This window comes from Nesoenas mayeri, assembly GCF_963082525.1.
Source record: "Nesoenas mayeri genome assembly, chromosome: 4".
Lineage (NCBI taxonomy): Eukaryota > Metazoa > Chordata > Aves > Columbiformes > Columbidae > Nesoenas > Nesoenas mayeri.
Genome location: NC_137540.1, coordinates 77,414,390 through 77,435,236, shown reverse-complemented (window position 1 = coordinate 77,435,236; position 20,847 = coordinate 77,414,390). Strand labels below are relative to the sequence as shown.

General features: G+C 62.0%; 2 protein-coding genes across 2 annotated transcripts; one reads left to right on the top strand and one right to left on the bottom strand.

Moving 5' to 3' along the window:
- Nucleotides 1-900: 900 nt before the first annotated feature.
- NAGK (N-acetylglucosamine kinase) lies at nucleotides 901-3,608 on the top strand. Its single transcript, XM_080344014.1, has 9 exons — nucleotides 901-997; nucleotides 1,273-1,371; nucleotides 1,436-1,577; nucleotides 1,657-1,767; nucleotides 1,852-1,964; nucleotides 2,167-2,254; nucleotides 2,492-2,589; nucleotides 2,656-2,734; nucleotides 2,810-3,608. The coding sequence occupies exons 2-9, from the start codon at nucleotides 1,312-1,314 to the stop codon at nucleotides 2,995-2,997; spliced, it is 879 nt and encodes a 292-aa protein (XP_080200140.1). The 5' UTR covers nucleotides 901-997; nucleotides 1,273-1,311; the 3' UTR covers nucleotides 2,998-3,608.
- Nucleotides 3,609-7,635: 4,027 nt separating this feature from the next.
- Nucleotides 7,636-20,501, bottom strand: PAIP2B (poly(A) binding protein interacting protein 2B). Its single transcript, XM_080343822.1, has 4 exons — nucleotides 20,411-20,501; nucleotides 13,324-13,475; nucleotides 8,661-8,837; nucleotides 7,636-7,862 (listed from the first exon to the last, which is right to left on the bottom strand). Exons 2-4 carry the CDS (start codon nucleotides 13,465-13,467, stop codon nucleotides 7,806-7,808), a joined length of 378 nt encoding a protein of 125 aa, XP_080199948.1. The 5' UTR covers nucleotides 13,468-13,475; nucleotides 20,411-20,501; the 3' UTR covers nucleotides 7,636-7,805.
- Nucleotides 20,502-20,847: the final 346 nt, after the last annotated feature.

Sequence of the window (20,847 nt, the reverse complement as noted above, 5' to 3'; positions counted from 1 at the left end):
GAGCCCCAGCTCCCTCAGCCTTTCCTCACACAGGAGATGCTCCACTCCCTTCAGCATCTTGGTGGCTGCGCTGGACTCTCTGCAGCAGTTCCCTGTCCTGCTGGAACTGAGGGGCCACAGCTGGACACAAGATTCCAGCTGTGGTCTCCCCAGGGCAGAGCAGAGGGGCAGGAGAACCTCTCTGACCTACTGACCACCCCCTTCTAACCCACCCCAGGTCCCATTGGCTTCCTGGCCACAAGGGCCCAGTGCTGGCTCATGGTCACCCTGCTGTCCCCAGGACCCCCAGCTCCCTTTCCCCTACGCTGCTCTCTAATAGGTCATTCCTCGACTTACACTGAACCTGGGGTTGTTCCTGCCCAGATTCAAGACTCTACACTTGCCCTGGTTCTATTTCATTACATTTTTCCCTGCCCAGCTCTCCGGCCTGTCCAGGTCTCTGGATGGCAGCACAGCCCCCAGTGTCACCACTGCTCCCAGTCCGCTGTCACCACCAAACCTGATCACATCTTGCTTTCCCACATCTTTGCTTTCCAACATCCGTCCTCCCCAAATCCCCATCCCGCCGCGGCGCACAGCGGGCGGGCACAAGGACCCGGGGCGGCCGGAGGGGCGGGGCTAAAGCTGGAGCACAGCAGGGGGCGGAGCCAGAGAGGCGTGTGGGCGGAGCCATTGGGCGAGGCGTGTCCAGGGGGCGTGTCCAGGGCGGGGTGTGTCCCGGCGGCCATGGCGTCGCTGTTCGGCGGCGTGGAGGGGTGAGGAGTCACGACACGGGTGGGGTGGGGGGGGTGCCCCTCGGGTCCCCCCAACCTGTGTGGGAGGGGGGCGGAGGTCGGGGGGGGGGGGTCCCATGGTCGCCCATGGTGGGTCCCCCCTGGCAGCGTGTGTGTCCCCCCCACTTTGTCCCCACAGCGGGGGCACCCACTCCAAGGTGGTGCTGGTGTCGGGAGATGGGCAGATTTTGGCCGAGACAGAGGGACCCTGCACCAATCATTGGGTGAGCTGGGGGGGGCACCCCCCTAAATTTAGGGGGGCGGGACAGTGTGGGACATTTTGGGGGGGGGGGGGCTGGCTGTCCCTAAGTTCCCAGGGTGGGATGAAGGTGTTAAAGATGATGCTGGGGGGTCTACAAGGTACAAACCTCCCCTGGGATGGAATGCAGGGGTTGCGGGGCGGGGGGAATTTAGGGTTTGGGGGGACTTTGGGGTTTAGGAGGGGACTTTAGGCTTTGGGAGGGGACTTTAGTGCGTGTCCCCCCCCCCAATTTCTCAGCTCATCGGCTCTGAGAAGTGCCTGGAGAGGATCGAGCGCATGGTCAGCGAGGCCAAGAGCAAAGCGGGGGCCGATCCCCACGTCCCCCTGCGCTCGCTGGTGAGTCCCCCTGTCCCCCCCGCGCTGTGTCCCCCGGGCGGGGGTGACAGGGACGCTGTGGCAGGGGCTGTCCCTGAGCGGGGGGGACCAGAAGGACGCCATCGGGAAGCTGACGGAGGAGCTGCACCGGCGCTTCCCCCACCTCAGCCAGAGCTACTACATCACCACCGACGCCGTGGGGGCCATGGCCACCGCCACCGACCAGGGTAGGGGACACGTCACCGCGGGGGGACATCCCGGTGCGGTTTGGGGGGTGACCGCGCGTGTCCCCTCCGTCCTGCGCAGGCGGCATCGTCCTGATCTCGGGTACCGGCTCCAACTGCAAGCTCATCAACCCCGACGGGTCGGAGACGGGCTGCGGTGGCTGGGGACACATGATGGGTGACGAGGGCTCAGGTGGGTGCTGGGGGACACTGGGGGGTGGTTAGGGACGCCGCGGGGGTGGTGGACACCGGGGGGGTCTCACCTGGCTCCCCGCAGCGTACTGGATCGCGCATCAGGCCGTCAAGATGGTGTTTGACTGCATGGACAACCTGGAGGTGCCGCCGCACGACGTGGGGTACATCAAGCAGGCCATGTTCGACTACTTCCAGGTGCTGGGGGGCCAGGGGGGTCCGGGCTGTGTGCGGCTGTTCTGGGGGTCAGGGGGTCTAGGGGAGCTCCGGGCTGCTCCATGGGGTGGTGGGATTTGGGGGATGATCCACAGCAGGGTCCTGGGGGGCTCTGTGCTGGATGGGGGGTCCCGGGGGTCCCGGGGGGCGGGATATGGGCTCAGCGCTGGGTTCCCCGCGGCAGATCTCGGACAGGATGGGCCTCCTGACGCATCTCTACCGCACCTTCGAGAAGTCCAAGTTTGCGGGGTTTTGCCAGAAGCTGGCGGAGGGTAAAGAAACCCCTTTCCCGGGGCGGGGCACAGGGGCAGGGGCCGCACGGGGGGGCCAGGCCCTTGGGCAGCCCCTCCCAGGGACTGTCCCCCCTTTGCCGTCACTCCCCGGCTCTGCTCTCTGCCCCTTTGCTCCCGTCACCCCGAGCACCCTGCGCCCCATCGGGGGGGATGCGCAGGTGCCGGTGGGTGCGGGGGGGTCCCAGGTCCCCATCCCACCCCCCGCTTTGTCCGCAGGCGCCCAGGCTGGGGACCCGCTCTGCTGCCACGTCTTCACCAGAGCCGGCGAGGTGCTGGCGCGCCACGTCGTGGCCGTGCTGCCCAAAATCGACCGGGTGAGCGCCAGGGGGGACGGGGGCGCATGGGGGGGGTCCCGGTTCTAATCCCCCCCCTCCCCGCAGAGCCTGTTCCTGGGGGAGCTGGGGCTGCCCATCGTGTGCGTGGGCTCCGTCTGGAACAGCTGGGAGCGCATGCAGGCGGGTGAGCGCAGGGATGGGGGCGACCGGGAGGGGGTCCCGCGGTTCCCCCGTCCCCCAAACGCCGTGTCCCCCCCAGGGTTCATCCGGGTGCTGGCGCAGGCGCGGGACGAGGCCCCCGGCCGCATCTTCACCCGCTTCAGCCTCCTGAAGCTGAAACGCTCCTCGGCGCTGGGGGGGGCGCGGCTGGGCGCCCAGAACATCGGCCAAGCGCTGCCCTTGGACTACGCTGACAACGTCGACGTCTTCTACACACACGTCTTCTAGGCGCGCGTGTCCCCCGGTGCCGTCCCCCCGGGACGGAGGGACCCCCGCACGCAGCGCCGGGGCTCGGGCACACGGGCGGTGGTGGTTTGGTGATGGAGAGCTTGTGCGGCTCGTAGGAAATATTAACGAGCTGCTTCGTTAGTAACCGAAATTGCTGTGAACTTGCACGTAGAGTTTGGTTTAGGTGAGGGACGCTGGAGGGGGTTCAAAATGACGTTCCAGCCACCAGCAGGTGCTGCCTCTGAGGAAAATCCGATGTAAGGACGCCCTGAGGAGCAAGAAGAGCCCAGACTTGGGTGTTAGGCTCTGGTGTGAGGGTTTAATTAGATTGTGAGGGTTTGATTAGATTGTGAGGGTTTGATTAGATTGCGAGGGCTGGGTTGCCCAGGGGTGCCTGTGCTGGGGGTCCCGTGTGGAGGGCCCCCCTCGAGCTGATCTCTCCGCTGCTGTACCAGCCAAATAAACCATTTGGTGGAATTTATCCCCCGAGACGCTGCTTTGGGGAACCTGGGCTGAAGAAACCTCCTTGGCACCAGGGACCCCAGATGTCGCCGTCAGAATGTCTCCAAAATCCCTCCGCCCACAGAGTGGGAGTCAGAAAGGCGCCCAAAGACCTTATGTTGAGATTTATAACTAAAAGCTCATTTATAACTAAAAATGTATCTATAACCAAAAGCAGGAGCCCAGCAGGATGGCGGCCGCCACAAGGAACTTCGATCAGCACAAACCTGCGACATCAGCTGGAAAAGAGATTCCTGGACAAACGGGTTATTGGGACGTTTGGGATGATTTGGTGTCGGGGCGAAAACCCCCGAGTCGGGGAATTCGGACAAAAGGCTGTGCCCGAATCGGGGGGATCGGACCGCGCTGGGACACAAATGCTGAGCGCGGAGGAGACGCTGAGGGACACGTCCAGTTGTTGTGGTGGGTACGTCAGGTACAGCCCGAATCGGGCAGACACTTGAATATCACGAGAACTATTTCAGCCAGACCAGAGACACAAAATGATCGGCAAAGATGCAGAATTGGCACCGGGACCCCAGAGCTCCAGCCTGCGGGAAATGGAGCCAAAATGGACCGGGAGGCTCCTGGGTGGTGCAGAGAGGGGGTGGATGAACCATCCCTGAGACATCCCAGGCCAGGCTGGACGGGCTCTGAGCACCCTGAGCTGGTGCAGATGTCCCTGTCATGGCAGGGGGGGCACTGGGGGTGGGACGATGTCCCTGTCATGGCAGGGGGGCACTGGGGGTGGGACGATGTCCCTGTCATGGCAGGGGGGGACTGGGGGTGGGACGATGTCCCTGTCATGGCAGGGGGGGCACTGGGGGTGGGACGATGTCCCTGTCGTGGCAGGGGGGGCACTGGGGTGGGACTGGGGAGCTGGCTCAGGGTTGGGCTGCACTGAGAAGAGAAATGGAAGAAAACAAAAAGAGAGAAGGAGGAGAGAAAATGGGACAAAAAAAGAAGAAATGAGACAAAAAGACAAAGATTAAAAAAAAAAAGGAAAATAAAAAAGAATGAAAGAAGAAAAAAGAAAAAAGGGTGAAGAAAAAATAAGAGAAAAAGAAGAAAAATAAAAATGAGGAAAAAGAAGAAGAAAAAAGAAGAAAAAGAAAAAAAGGAAAAGGAAAAAGAAAAATAAGAAAATAAAAAGATTAAAAAGAAGAAAAAGAGGAGAAAAAAAAGAAGAAAAAGATGGGGAAAAAGAGAAGAAAAAGGAAAAGGAAAAAGAAAAAGAAGAAAAAAGAAAAAGATTAAAGAGAAAAAGAGAAGAAAGAGAAAAATGAAAAAGAAGAAAAAAAGGAAGTGAAAGAAAAGAGAAAAAGAAAAAGCAAGAAGAGGAAAAAGAAAAAAGAAAAAAAAGGAAAAACAAAGAAGAAAAAATAGTAAAAAAAAAAGCAAAATAGGAAGGAAAAAAGCATCAAACTGCAAGATAAAGCGAAAGCGAAGGGTCCCGGTGCCCGCACGGGGGCCGAGCAGCAGCGGCTGCGCCCGCCACACTGCACCCAGCCCAGAGCCGCCTCTGCCCCGCACAGCACCCAGCAGGAATGATCCCCCGGCCCCACTGCCCCCCATACACTGCCCCCTACACACTGCCCCCCCCCACACTGCCCCCCACACACTGCCCCACACACACTGCCACACACACTGCCCCCCACACACTGCCCCACACATTGCCCCACACACACTGCCCCCTAACACTGCCCCCACACACTGCCCCCACACACTGCCCCACACACTGCCCCCCACACACTGCCCCACACACTGCCCCCACACACTGCCCCCACACACTGCCCTCACACACTGCCCCACACACTGCCCCCCACACACTGCCCCCCACACACACTGCCCCACACACTGCCCCCCACACTGCCCCCACACAGTGCCCCACACACACTGCCCCCCACACTGCCCCCACACAGTGCCCCACACACACTGCCCCACACACTGCCCCCACACAGTGCCCCACACACACTGCCCCACACACGCTGCCCCCGCTCCAGCCGTGGCCTCCACACCGCGGATCCTCTCCCCGCTTTCCCATCGATCCCAGTTCCGTGTCCCGGGGGCAGCGCGGGTGCCCGGAGCCGGTTCCCCCCCAGGCCCCGGGGCCGGACCCACCGTGGGGTGAAGGCGGAAAATGGGGAGCGAGACGTTTGGACGGGGACCCCTCAGGCCTCCCCCAGGCCAGACCGCCACCCGCTCACCTCCAAAACCAGTTTATTTTCCGTGACGCATTGTCTGAAATGTACAGCACGTCTTGGGGCGGGGGTAAGAAATCAAATAGAAACCCGAGAAAAAGGGAGGGAAGGAATTGTGCTGCCGCTTTGGGGGGCTGCCCGGCACAGAGCCCGGCACAGAGCCTGGCACAGCCCGAGACAGCCCGGGACAGCGTGGGGACAGCCCAGTACACCATGAGGACAGCCCAGGGACAGCCTGGGAACAGCCTGGCACAGCCCATGGACAGCACAGGGACAGCCTGGGACAGCCCAGGAACAGCCCAGGGACAGCCCGGGACAGCCCAGGAACAGCCCGGGACAACCCAGGGACAGCCTGGGACAGCCCGAGACGGCCCCGGGACAGCCCAGCACAGCCCCGGGACAGCCTGGGACAGCTCAGGGACAGCCTGGGACAACCCAGGGACAGCCCAGGGACAGCCCAGGAACAGCCCGAGACAGCCCAGGAACAGCCCAGGGACAGCCCAGGGACAGCCCAGGGACAGCCCGGGACAGCCCAGGGACAGCGTGGGCACAAACCGGCACAGCCTCGGGACAGCCCGGGGACAGCCCGGGGACAGCCCAGTACCGCATGGGGATGACCCAGAGACAGCATGGGCACAGCCCGGGACAGCCAAGGGACAGCCTCGGGACAGCCCCGGGACAGCCTGGAGACAGCGCGGGGACAGCCCGGCACAGCCCAGGGACAGCCTTGGGACAGCCCGGGACAGCCCCGGGACAGCCCTGGGACAGCCCGGGACAGCCCTGGGACAGCCCAGCACAGCCCAGGGACAGCCCGGGACAGCCTGGCAGCCCTGGGCATGGCTTGTACCAAAAAGCAGGAAAATCGACCCAAACCAGCACCTCGGGGCAGCGAGATTTGAGAGGCACCTGTGCCCGGCTCTGGCCGCGGTAGTGTCAGGGTTTAGTGCTGGTTTTAAGCAGCCAGAGACGGGAGAGCTGGTTGGTTTCAGTGCGGACTGTAACGAGTTAAAGCAGCCTAAAGCTCCGCTCAGCATTAGTGTTCACAGCCCAGGGACCCCTGAGTCGCTGCAGCCACCGGCTTCCATCCCCACAGACCCGCGGGGATCCCTCATCCCCCAAATTAACGGCTCTGTTTAATTAACGGGAACACTGGAAGGAACTGGAGCTGCCAGGTGAGATTCACACCCACGAGCAAGCGTCCCCGTCCACCCTAGCAGAGACAGCCATCATTAATATTTTAATTGCCAAGCTAAACCCTCGCGGAGCAGCTGCCGCCTCTTCTGGGCGCAGGGTCCTGAGCCCGGCTCTGCACAGCAGCCCAGCAAGGCCTGGAAACTGAGCCCAGGGATGCTGCTCACGCACAGCACAGCGGCGGCTTCGCCTCCAGCGCCACCCACCACACGGCAAAGGGACCGAGACGCTGCCCGTCGCCTCCTCTGTCCACGTCCCGCGTGCTCCTGCGCTCAGGACCATCGTGGCGGAGGATCCTCCTCCCAGGGAGGCTCTAAGCCGCTCTTTTGGAATTTACTTACAGATGCTTCAGAGCTGGGGGAAAACTCTTTAAGGAGCAGACGTGGAGCTCCCTTGGCTGGGGATGGACGCTGGGTGACAAACGCCGTGTCCCCAGGAGCTCCCGCAGCTGGGGGTCGGTGCTCAGCACGTACCGCAGCGCTGGGCTCCAGCGGGACCCTGGGCTTTACACTCGTGTTACACTTCACTTGAGCGAAAGGAACCTTGTTTAACGGAACAGAGAGAGCCGGCGCGGCTCCCGGGGCTGGGGGCTGCTAGAAATTATGCTTAAACCAGAACAAGAGACTTTTCCAGCAGCAGGTGTGAGCAGGGGTGGAAATGGGTCTCTGAGGCTACGGGAGCGCTGGGCTCCAGGACACACCTAAGGGCTGCAAGTCCCAGAAAGCAAAAACTGCCAAAAATCAAATAGGTGATAGACGGTACAAAGGAAGAGTTTTGTAGGAATTAAAAAAAAAAAAGAAAAAAGAAGAAAAAAGGTACTTGAAGCGCAGAGCGAGATTTCGCCACGTCGCAGCAGCCCCGGCCCCCGGCCGTGACCCCGGAGCAGGGACAGTCCCTCCTAATCCTGCCTGGACATCAGTACTTCACGCCGGGCACAAACTCCTTGGCGTCGGGATTCAAGTTGCTTTTGCTCTGGAAGAAAAGAGGGAGTAGGGGGGTCCGGCAGCGGTTTAAATATGGGCACCCGTCCCGAGGACACCGTCACTGCTGCAAAGCGGCTGCCGTGGTCCCCGTGTCCCCGCGGGCGCCTGAGATGCTGCAGAGCAAGTGCGACCGCCACAGGGTCTGCCCCCAGGGGGGTTTCGGGACCTCCCCAGCCGGCCAGGACACCCGAACAACAGGTAAGAGAGGTCCCGTGTTGCTCAGGACCGGAGCTCAGCTCAGCGCCGGGGCAGCTCCATCCCCACGGCTCCTGGAGAGCAAGTTCTGCAAAGCCGGAGACTTTGGGCTTTAGGATATGTGGCTAAAAATAACATTCTTGCAGAAAACTCCCAAATGCATCGTGACCGGCGTGTCAGCACCAGCTCCCGCACCGACAGCCCACTGCCGGCCAGGAAACCCGGCCCCCCACACTGCGGACAGGCTTTGAGCAGGGGCTGTCGTGACAGGACAAGGGGTGATGGTTTAAACTAAAGGAGGGAGATTCAGGCTGGACATGAGGAAGGAATTGTTGCCCTGAGGGTGGTGAGAGCCTGGCCCAGGTACCCAGAGAGATGGTGGATGAACCATCCCTGAGACATCCCAGGCCAGGCTGGACGGGCTCTGAGCACCCTGAGCTGGTGCAGATGTCCCTGTCATGGCAGGGGGGGCACTGGGGGAGCTTTAAGGTCCCTTCAACCCAAATTATTCTACGAAACCCCCAGGGAAACCCGTCCCCCTCCCCAGGACGGATCCTCCGCTCATCACCAGACGCGCCGCGCGTCTCCTCACCAGAATGTCGTCCGAAGCGTGGCCGTCACCCACGGAGAGCCCGTTGAGCTGCTGCTGCAGCTGCCCCACGCCCTGGGGCAGGTCGCGCGACGGAATGAACCAGTCCTGGTCCTCTTCCTCCAGCATCTCCTGGAAGCAGCGGTCGAGGAACTCCTGCTCCTGCAGCTCCTCCTCCACCTGCCCAGAGACCCCGTCAGCCACAGGGACCAACCAGCACGCAACGGCCCACCAGGGGACGCTGAGCTTGGATCTGGGAACAATGTCTTCCCCAAAGGGCTGTGGGGCATTGAACAGGCTGCCCAGGGCAGTGCTGGAGTCACCAGCCCTGGAGGGCTGGACAGACGGACACGAGGTTCTCAGGACATGGGGCAGGGACAGGGTGGGTTATGGTTGGACTCCATGAGCTTGAGGGGCTTGTCCAAGCAGACCAACGCTGTGCTGATTCTTTCTGACTCTGGCCGGTGCAGCCCACGGGTCACGGCACTCGCGCACCCCACGGCAATGGGGTGGCATTTACAGGCCGGGATTTACGGCCCGTCCAGCCGCATCAGCACCCGCAGGGTTTTGGGCTCGGGAAGAGCTCGCTGCTAAACGGCCGGGGGGGCTGATATCAAAAATAATGAAACCCCAGCGGGGTGCAGTGCGGGGGGCGCGTTGTCAGCACACACACTGCCTCGGTCTGTGGAATTATTTGCTATATCACTTCTTATAGGACTTGTTTTAACTGCTGATATAGAATTTGCTTGGCATAAACTGCCCAGCATAACTTGGGCAAGCTGCTGAACTTTCTGATTTGTTAGTAGAAAAGGCTTCAGAGTCCTCAGCTGGGAAATAAGGGGAGATGTGATCCCAGAGGTGAATGAAGGGACAGAGCGGGGAAGGGTTTGGTTTGGCAAGGCCTTATTTTCTGCAGCTGCAGGCGCAGCTCCGCAGCTGAAGGTCAGAGCTGCAATTGACAGCCCACCACCCAAAATACACAGATTTGGTGAAGAATGAGGAGACCCAGGCTCTAATTCTGCGATGGGTCCGGGTGACGCACAGGGGTGGGGCAGGACTGTCCAAGGGTTTTTCTGCCCCTCCTGGAGGCGCCGGCTCGCGCTGCCCCGCGCTGCGCCCTGCAAACGGCGTGTGGAGAAACGCTGGGATCCGCGCCCGAGGGGACGAGCAGGAGCTCCCTGAGAGCACCCTGGGGTGGGCCCCGCTGTGGAGCCATGCCGTGGCCGTTCGCAATGCTGCAGCCATTCCTGATGCTGTGGAGTGGTGCCGCGGCCGTTCTTGATGCTGTGGAGCAATGCTGCGACCATTCCTGATGCTGCGGAGTGATGCTGCAGCCGTTCTCGATGCCGCGGCCATTCTCAATGCCGCAGCCGTTCTCGATGCTGTGGCCATTCTATTCCCAATGCTGTGGCCATTCCCAATGCTGTGGCCGTTCTGTTCCCAATGCTGTGGCCATTCCCGATGCCATGGCTGTTCCGTTCTCAATGCTGTGGCCATTCTGTTCCTGATGCCGCAGTCATTCCCGATGCTGTGGCTGTTCTGTTCCTGATGCTGCAGCCGTTCCGTTCCCAATGCTGCGGCTGTTCCATTCCCAATGCTGCAGCCATTCCATTCCCAATGCTGCGGCCGTTCCGTTCCCAATGCTGCAGCTGTTCTGTTCCCAATGCTGCGGCCGTTCCGTTCCCGATGCCACAGCTGTTCCATTCCCGATGCCGCAGCTGTTCCATTCCCAATGCTGCGGCCGTTCCGTTCCCAATGCTGCAGCCGTTCCATTCCCGATGCTGCAGCCGTTCCATTCTCGATGCTGCGGCCATTCTGTTCCCAATGCTGCAGCCGTTCCGTTCCCGATGCCACAGCTGTTCCATTCCTGATGCCACAGCTGTTCCATTCCCGATGCTGCAGCCGTTTCGTTCCCAATGCTGCGGCTGTTCCGTTCCCGATGCTGCGCCTGTTCCGTTCCCGATGCTGCGGCCGTTCCGTTCCCAATGCCACAGCTGTTCCATTCCCAATGCTGCAGCCGTTCCGTTCCCAATGCTGCGGCTGTTCCGTTCCCGATCCTGCAGCCGTTCCATTCCCGATGCTGCGGCCGTTCTGTTCCCGATGCCACAGCTGTTCCATTCCCATCTCTCCCCGGTTTGCCGAGCACCGACACAGGGTGGCACTCCCCTCCTGCCGAGCGCAGGAAAGCCGGGCTGAGGAGAGGAGCCGGCTGGGGCTGCGGGGCTGGGAACGGCAGGAACGGGGCTGGGGTCCCGTCCTCACCCCCCAGCAGCCCCATATACTCCATGGGGCACATTAACTGGCTGCTCCCACCTTCCAGGCGGGTTTTCTTGTGATGTTTATGCTCAACCGGCTGCCACAAAACGAGAGCCAGGGAACGGCAGGATTTGGAGCAGCTGTGACCGAGTCCACGCGAGCTAAGCGAATCTGTGTGTCGCTAAATGCTCTGAAAAGCTTCAACCCTGCCATTTCAGCAGCGGAAAAGAGAAACTACAACCAAAACTGGCTTCCCGGGGAAAAGGGGAGCTCGGCAACCCGCCCTGCTGTCCGCGTTCAGGTTGTTCGGTCCCTGCTGCCATTGAAATCCCGCCCAGGCAGGATCTGAGCTCTCAGGTGCCGCTGCCTCCGGACCCTCCACCGGCCTCCAAAACTGGTTCTGGCCTGGGGAAAACCGCCTGGCTGCTCACAGACCCTCCGCGGGGTTTGCATGGGCTGTTCCTGACATCGCGCTGGTGACAACAGGACAGCGAGGGGAACAAGGCACAGACAGTGACAATGATGGTGACAACGGCCCCGGGATCCTGCACTTCTCCAGGACGCCATGGAGCGAGCCCAGAGCTTCGTGCACCTCAAGCACCGCAACCCCGCTGCACGCTCCCTCTCCTCCCAGCCCCGGCCCTGCAGCCCATTTCCCCAGTGCCGGTGCTGGCTGTGAGCTGGGGACGCGGTGACCGTATCGGCCCTGGCCCAGGGGACAGGGAGGGGACATCCTGGGCACCCTTGTGCCTGTCCCCGCCTGCTGCCCCTCTCCCCAGCTCCTTTTCACTGGCCAGTGACCACCTGAACCAGGAGATGCAGGGCAGTGCTGGGGTGGGTTATGGTTGGACTTGATGATCTTTTCCAGCCAAAATGATCGTCGCTGCAGACCAGGTGAGGGTCTCAGCGCCCCTGGGCCCACACGAGGAATCCCGGAGCTCTTGGCTCCGTTTTCCTCCCTCCCGCAGGTCCCTCTGCCCCGGGCACGGAGCTGCCTTACGGTTTGCTTTGCGCTTTGCTTTTAACCAAGACAGCACTTTCCAAACATTAGCTAATTAACGTAGCACATTTCCACCAGCACAGCTGCTTGTGGGGGCCTAATCACGCCGCCAAGCACAACAGAAGCCTTGAGTCACGGCGCTAGTGCTGGGGCGGCTGCTGCAGCCTTTCCAGGGTCACCGTCAGCGGGGCGGCAGCGTCCTGCTGCGCAACCACGCTCCGCTGCCACGACCGACATTTCTGCTGAGGACACCAGCAAAGCTGACGAAACCCTCCTGTGGTGACCAGGGGCGTGGTGCGGGTGTGAAATCCCTCTGACGCGGCTCTGGAGGTTCCTCCCTGACAGCCCGGGGACCGGAATCCAGCGCTTGGATGTTCCAGGGATGGGACAAGTGTCTGGGAGAGCTCCGCTTTGCAGCAGATGAAGGGGGAAGCTCCTTCTCCACCCAGATCAGGCGTCTGACTTCTCCGCAGCTACTGGGGTGAGGGCAGGAGGGATAGCAAACCTCCAGTGAGCTCCTCCCTGCTGTGCTGCGCTGTGCTCTGTGCTGCGCTGTGCTGCGCTGCGCTGTGCTGTGCGGCCATCAGGATCCGAAGCAGCAGCACGAGGACACGCTGCGGCTGCTCCAGCTCTGTCACCTCCTCGTTCCACAAGCTGCTCAAATCTTCCCAGGGAACAAGCGCCAGGAGCAGAGGAAACGGCCTCAAGTTGCGCCAGGGAGGTTGAGGTTGGATCTGGGAACAATTTCTTCCCCAAAGGGCTGTGGGGCATTGAACAGGCTGCCCAGGGCAGTGCTGGAGTCACCGTCCCTGGAGGGCTGGACAGACGGACATGAGGTTCTCAGGACATGGGGCAGGGACAGGGTGGGTTAAGGGAGGACTCCATGATCTGAGGGGCTTTTCCAACCCAACCGATGCCGTGACTCTCAGTCCCAGCACCGTGCACCAGCAGCTCTCTCTCCAGGGCTCCACCGGCCACTGCGGAGCGCAGCTCCTACTGAGCGCTCTGGCTGCTCCAAGCATATTCATGATCGTTTCACCAAAACGGAGGTTTTTCCCCCCAACAAGAGGCACTAACCGCAGGAACTCGCTGCGGAGGCAGCCAGGCTACCAAAGCTCTCACACTTTGAGCACCGATTTTTCCTCTCCCTCCAGCCGAGCATACGGAGTGGAAGGTCTTGTGTATCACAGCAAAGCACAGATCGCAGTTCCAATAAAGCTCTGAGAGGGTCAGAGGCAGCGGGAGGGCTTTTTCTGACTTTGCCCCCCGTGTCCTCAGAGGCAGATCCCATATAACCAGCATGACCCTTCCCCGCCAGCACAGGGCCCGGGACTCACGCTGCTGGTCCCAGCACAGGGAACGTCGCCCTCAGCGAGGCGCAGAAGCGCTGACGGCCCGTCCCGCTCTCACCTGCCTGTTGAAGTCCTCCTCGTTCTCCATCCACATGTACTCGGCGAAGGGGTTGTTGTCCTTGTCATCGCGGCCGCTGGGCGCCTGCTCGTCCTGGGCCGTGGGGCTGGGCGCGCTGGGGCCAAGGTCGGGGCCATTCATCATTCCAGACTCTGCAGGAGAAACGAGGGCTGAGGGGGCTGCGGGACCCCCGTGTCCCCCCGCCCGCCCGGACGCTCGCACTGCTGTGCTTGCATTTCTTTTCCATGGCTTTGACCCATCAGGATAGTCTGAGCTTAACGCAAGGAGTGAGCTGACCAGCAGCTCCCCAAGCTGGCCATACCGAGCACCCCAACCCCGTCCATCCACCCCATTCATGGTAAATCAAAATACACCCGTAGACCACAGCTGGGTTATCGCTGACCCCACACAAGCACCAAAAGAGTGAAGTTTCTGGCAGAACGCACCCACGCCAGCTCGTGCCCCTTTACCCCACCCCCAATGGCTGTATTTTTAGAGGGTATTTCGCAAAAGCTCGTTGGTTTGCGACACGCACGCTGCCGTTTGCTGAGCCAGAGTCCCCGGGGAGCAGGCTGAGCTCGGACAGACTCTCCGGAGCCCAAAGCTCCGTGTCCGAGCGGCACCAGGGGCACATCTGTGTCCCCATGGGGCTGGATCTGTGTTCAACTCAGCCTGTGCCAAGCACATCATGCCTATTTTTAGGAGGAATCTGAAGCCCAGACAAGCCCAGGACAGCTGCCAGATGTTACGCTCTGAAAAGCAACAAAGGTGCACGGCTCTGATGTACCAACACTGCCGAGTCCCCGAGAGCCTCACAGCTTTGACATTGCAGCAAAAAGGGAGCAAAAAGGGCCAAGGAAGAGCAGGAAGGTCCTGGGGCCAGGCCACGCTCAAGCTGCCTCTGCTGTCCGGAGAGAAGGGAGGAGAGACTCTGGATGGAGCATGGAAAGTCAGTGGTGCCAAAGCCAACACGGCGGCTCTGCCGTCAGCACCACAGAGCCCGGGCTGGGCAGAGCCGGCGGAGCCGCAGCTCCAGCGCAGTGCAGCGCACAACACGCGTTGGCGCGGGGAGCTCGCCCGCCAGCCCCTGCTGAAGCACGGCGGGCTGCGCAGGCACAGCCAAGGCAGGACAGGCGGGTGCTGGGGAGCTGGGGGCTCAGAGCTCAGGGACAGGCAGGTTTTGGGGAGCTTGGGGCTCAGAGCTCAGGGACAGGCGGGTGCTGGGGAGCTGGGGGCTCAGAGCTCAGGGACAGGCAGGTTTTGGGGAGCTTGGGGCTCAGAGCTCAGGGACAGGCGGGTTTTGGGGAGCTTGGGGCTCAGAGCTCAGGGACAGGTAGGTTTTGGGGAGCTGGGGGTTCAGAGCTCAGGGACAGGCAGGTTTTGGGGAGCTGAGGGTTCAGAGCTCAGGGACAGGTGGGTTTTGGGGAGCTGAGGGCTCAGAGCTCAGGGACAGGCGGGTTTTGGGGAGCTGGGGGCTCAGAGCTCAGGGACAGGCAGGTTTTGGGGAGCTGAGGGTTCAGAGCTCAGGGACAGGCGGGTTTTGGGGAGCTGGGGGCTCAGAGCTCAGGGACAGGTGGGTTTTGGGGAGCTGGGGGCTCAGAGCTCAGGGACAGGTGGATTCTGGGATGTCCCATGTCCACCGGGAATAATATTCCGGGTGGAAAATCTCACCGAACAGGTAAACAAACCAAACCCCCAAACAAACAAAAAACAAAACCCAAACCACAACAAATAATTGAAAAAAATACAAAAAAACCCCAAACAAACCAAAACAACCACAACAAAAACAACAAAACAAAAAACAACGAACCAAATCAACCAAACAAAAACCCCAGTCCAAGGGTTGTTTTCGCTCCTGTTTTTCACACCCAGCTCTGGGCCCAATGGGTGTGTGGGGCTGAGCCCCATGGGTATGTGGGTCCCAGCCCCACAGATATGTGGGTCTGACCCCCATGGTTATGTGGGTCTGAGCCCCATGGTTATGTGGGTCCCAGCCCCATGGGTGTTTGGGTCCAGCCCCACAGATGTGTGGGCCTGACCCCCATGGGTATGTGGGGCTGAGCCCCATGGATGTGTGGGTCCCAGCCCCATGGGTGTTTAGGTCCAGCCCCACAGGTATGTGGGTCTCAGCCCCATGGGTATGTGGGGCTGAGCCCCATGGATGTGTGGGTCCCTGCCCCATGGGTGTTTAGGTCCAGCCCCATGGGTATGTGGGTCTGAGCCCCCATGGACATTTGGGTCCAGCCCCACGGGTATGTGGGTCCCAGCCCCATGGGTGTGTGGGTTTGAGCCCCCACGGCTGTGTGGGTCCAGCCCCACGGGTGTTTGTTCCCATGGCTCTGCTCTAGTCATGCCAGCGCCGGGACCCGCAGCCCGTGGACACGTTCCTGAGACCCATGGACACGTTGCTGAGCCGCCGGAGCCGCGCTCGGGCTGCCCGGTAACCCTGCAATACATCAATCCCTGCTTCCAGAGGGAAGGCTTCTCGGACCAGCTCCTCCTTTTCCCCTGGAAAATTAAGCAGATCAATAAAAACCAAAAGTAATGTTCCACCTGGGCGCTGAGAGCTCAGAGAACAGATCCGGAGCAGTCAAAGCACCTCCTGAGAGCCGGGACGCGGCAAATCCCGCGGCGGGAGCCGCCCGGGACCCCCCTGCTCCGCAGCACTAACATTGACATCTCCTTGGTGCTGGAAACAGTCACCCACGGAAACGAGCACGAGGGGCAGAGACACCGAGGGCAAACTGACCAGCGTGGCTCCGGCAGGACGATGGCAGCACCGCGTCATTGTCCCCGTGGCACTGAAGGGGATGGACTCTTTTTGAGGGGAATGAGAGGAAACGGCCTCAAGTTGCGCCAGGGGAGGTTGAGGTTGGATGTGGGAACAATGTCTTCCCCAAAGGGCTGTGGGGCATTGAACAGGCTGCCCAGGGCAGTGCTGGAGTCACCATCCCTGGAGGGCTGGACAGACGGACATGAGGTTCTCAGGACATGGGGCAGGGACAGGGTGGGTAACACGTGGCAGAACAAACGGGGCTCATCTGGCAGCACCGGGAGCTCCCGTCCCCCTCCCTGTGTCGCTTTGTGTCCCCACGGGTGTCCCCTCCGCACACCCAGCACAGCACGAGCGGCGTTCCCCCCGCACCCCCAAAGAGTTAACAGAGCAGCGCCGCAGCGCAGGATCCAGCCCAGCTGTGCTCTTGGCTCCGGGCAGGGACATCTGGTCCTTCTCACCCTGCCGGGCCGGCGCGGCCGGAGCCAAAGCCGCGGCGGAGGCCGCTCGGGGCTGGGGAGGCAGGCGGGCCAGGGCTCCCAGCGCTATAAATAGCTTTGGGAATTATCGGGTTTGCAGACAGGCTGGTTTTTCAGCAGGAAAATCCACCCAGACGTCAGGAAAAAGCCCCCAGACCTCGCTTCCTCCATGCGTTTGGAGCGGCCGGTGCTGCACCCTCCTCCCGCCGCCTTCAGGGTCTGACACCGCTCTGTTGAGCCGTGAGCGTTCAGACAGAGAAACCCCCTGTTTTTAACCCGTCAGCCGCACAGAAACGGTTCCCACAGCAGAGACACCGACCGCGAGCAAACGGGCTGGGGGTCCCGGCCCAGCCGCCCAGGATCATCCGGATCGGGGGAGAGGGCGGGCGGGTTTGCAGCCACTCCGACTCCCCCCAAGCAGCAATTAGAGAAGGGCAGCTCGTTAACTTTGACTCCCAAGAGAGCCCGTTCTCGCAGCTCGGGAACTTCTCCTGTTCCACAGGCCCAGCTGGTTCAGCCCCGTTTCCAACGCCCTCGCTCCTGCCCACCCGCCCCCAACAAACCCGCGATCCTGGCCCTAAGAGATCCCGGCCCTAAATGATCCCGGCCCTAAGAGATCCCGGCCCTAAGAGATCCCTGTTTACAGACAAAGCCCCAACTCCTCCGCAGCTCAAGCTGCACCTTTCATCTCCAGCCCCGCAGACTTTCCGAGCGGGCGGGAGCGTCCCCAGCTGCCCCACATCACACCAGCCACGTTCCCCGTTGGGTCTCACCAGGAACCCGGCCTAACTAGGTCTGGCTTTTTCTGGCTCAGCCCACGCTTTATTGCCACCTTGACGCCTTTCAAGTACTTTTATTCCCCCCCAGGCTTCTCCTTCACTGGCGCTGCAGGTTTTACTCGCAGCACCGAGGGCGAAGAGCTGAGCTGGCGAGTTGCTCTAATTAGAGGGTGTGAAGTCTTCCAGGTTAGTCTGGACTTTAAATGTTAGGCTGGACTCCCTGTTCTCGCTGGGGGTGCCAGTCCCCGCTCGCAGCACACGCCACGTTTTCCATGCGCAGATCTCCCGGTGCTGAGGAACTGCGCCCGTTCCCACCTGCGCTCGGGGGGATCTTCTCATCTCTATTTTAATCTGAATCCCTGAGAACAACCCCACACTTCGCTCAGCACCAGCCCAAGCACCACCAGATCCCCCCGTCACTTTGAAAGCACCAGAAATACCGACCACACTCTCAAAATGCATAGAAACCTAATTTCAGATTCAACCTATACACGGCTCATCATTGAGCTACTTTTAATCCCAAAGACGACACGTTCTGCGCTCAACAGCTCACAAGCGGGTCCTGCTGCTCGCCAGGATTAACGCCGCGATGTTGCCAGCAGCAGCAATCTTCTGTACGCTTTTCACGGGAATTGATAATAGAATTCTTGTAAAGGCTTCAAAACGGAGCGTCCATCAAGCAGGACCTGCCAGCTGCCCGGGCAGCCGCTTCTGCTCCGCGAGGGGAAACCGGGAGCTGCTGGGCCCACGGACACACCGTGACTCCTGGGCCCACGGACACACTGCGACTCCTGGGCCCACGGACACACCGTGAGCTCTGCACAGGGACACCGGGGACACTGGGGAGGGACAGAGGGACACAGCACCGTGACTCCTGGTCCCACAGACACACCATGAGCTCCGCACAGGGACACGAGGGAGGGACAGAGGGACACAGCACCGTGACTCCTGGGCCCATGGACACACCGTGAGCTCCGCACAGGGACACCTGGGGACAGCAGGGAGGGACAGACGGACACAGTACCACAATTACTGGGCATGGTGAGCGCGGCAGCACCCCCAGCGCTTTGGCAGGGCCCTCCAGACCCGCGGGACTGGCTTCATCTGTGTTTGCGCCGGGGAAACGGAGCCGCTTTGGGCTGGACGCCCGCCCTGCATGCCAAGTGTAGCGAGGCCAAGAGAACCAAGGCAAATGCGGTGATTCGACCTCTCAGCTTCTCGACCTCGCCGGCTCCGGCTGCTCCCCCCTGGCTGTGGTGCCGCGGTCCCTGCTCTCCCGGCCACCAAAAGCCGACAAAGCGCGTCCTGTCAACGCCAGAGCAGAGCGGGCGCCGGGCAGGGCCGCCTTCCAGCCCGGATTGCGGCTGCTGACAACACTGGTGTAGATCACATTAACACCGGGGTACGATGCCAGCTTGGGGCTGGGCGCTGTCCTGGCGCAGCCGCGGTGAAGTGGCCGGTGATGCGGAGGGTCTCGCGGCACCGTCCCGCGGCTGCGCTCAAACCGCGGCTCCCCGCGGCCGGCTGCCAGGGGAGAACAAGCTCCTGCTTCACGGGGGGAACAAGCCTGTGTGCGGAATAAAAACTTCACAATGTGCAGCAGGACACGAGTGGCCACCTGGCAGAGCCCTCGGACACAGCGGGCCCTGCGTACGGCCCGTGTCTTCTGCCCGTCTCAAATCAATCAACGGGGAGCCCTGCGAGGAGACGCGCGCAGCTCTTCCCTCCCCAGCCTGGCAAGGGCCGTCCCCTCAGCTCCACTGCGCAGAAAGGAAACGTGGACGTTTTCAATGCAATATTATGATACGCGAACCACATAAACACAACCTAGGGCTTCACGCAGCCTTCTCTGCGTCCTCTATGGCCAAGGCGGACAGAGGGGTGAGGGTCTGGACCACCGCGCCGCAGCCCGTCAGACGCAGAGAGAAGTTTCCCTCCCTGGCCGCGATGCTCCGGCAGCAACACCCGACTTGTCGCTGCACGTCAGGCTGAAACCTGAAGAGCCAGCACGTAACAAAACACCTGAAGGGCACGAGCCAGCAGCTGGCTACGCATCTCGGCCCCGTCAGCACGGCCGGCGGGGCAGGACAGCCCCGGCCAGCCCAAACCCACCCGTGTGCCGCGTCCCCGGCCGGTGAATTGGAGAAACCGGCTCCCAGTCGCTGCGACCTGCACAGACCGTGCGATGTGACACCTGCCCCAGAGCGACCGGCCCGCGGTGCCCGACCCTGGGCTGGGGCGATGCTGGGGGAGCGGGTTTCACAGAACCCCAGAGTGTCAGGGGTTGAAGGGCCCTGGAAAGCTCATCCAGTGCAATCCCCCCATGGAGCAGGAACACCCAGATGAGGTTACACAGGAAGGTGTCCAGGCGGGTTGGAATGTCTGCACAGAAGGAGACTCTACAACCCCCTGGGCAGCCTGGGCCAGGCTCTGCCACCCTCACTGAGAAGTTTCTTCTCAAATTTAAGTGGAACCTCTTGTGTTCCAGTTTGAACCCATCGCCCCTTGTCTTACTGGTTGTCACCGAGAAGGGGTTTAGGAGGGAGAAGCCCCGCGGACCATGTCCCGCCCCGGCCGTGGCTCAGGGCTCCCTGGGCGGTTCGGGAGCCGGTCCGGTCAGGAGGAGTGCAGGGCAGGCGGTGGGACAGGCCCAGCTGCGGGCTGGCGGGGGCCCAGCCGGGCTGACAGCGGCCAGGAGGGACTTTGGCCGGTCCCTCCGAGCAGGACACCCGGTTCAACCCCGGGTCCTCGGCGCCCCCCGCACCCCCGGGGATGCAGCTCTCCCGGCAAAACGCGACCCGGTGCAGCCCCCGGCGCGCCGGGCACCGGCCGGGCACGGCCGCACACCCGCAGCTCCCCGGGGAGCCCCGTGGCTGCGCGGGCAGAGCTGCGAGCGCAGCCGGGCCCGGGCCGGGGCCTGCGGGCGTCGCGCAGCGGGGCCGGGGCCTGCGCCCGCCGGAGGCCCGTGAGACACAGCCCCCCGGTGCTGTCCCGAGAGGCGGCCGGAGCAGAGCTTGGCCCGCGCCCCGAGCGCGCCCCGCAGCCGCTGCCGTTACCTGCGGGCCGGGCCGGGCCGGTGCCGCTCCGGCGCTCCCGCCTCCGCTGCCGCCGCCGCCGCCGGACCCGCTGCCGCCCGCCCCGCGCGGCGGGGACACGCCCCCCGCCCCGCCCAGCGGAGCTGACACCCCATTGGCCAGCCTCACCAGGCGTCCCCGCCCCCTCGCCCTCGGCTCTAAGTGTGGTTGGACAGAAGGGTGAGGGAGCGTGCCGCTATTGCACCGGACCGCTGCCACTCCAGCACCGAGACCCGCCCACCCTGCCGGTGTCGGATTGGAAATCTGGCTCCACCTCCTAGGCTCGGGATTGGTTAACCTCGGAGGGTCCGATTGGTTGGGCGCACGCGTCCCCCACGTGGGGTCAGACAGGCAGGCTTGGGAGGCGGGGCCGTGGTGGGGTGGGCGTGGCCGCGCACAAGGTAAATAACCACATCACC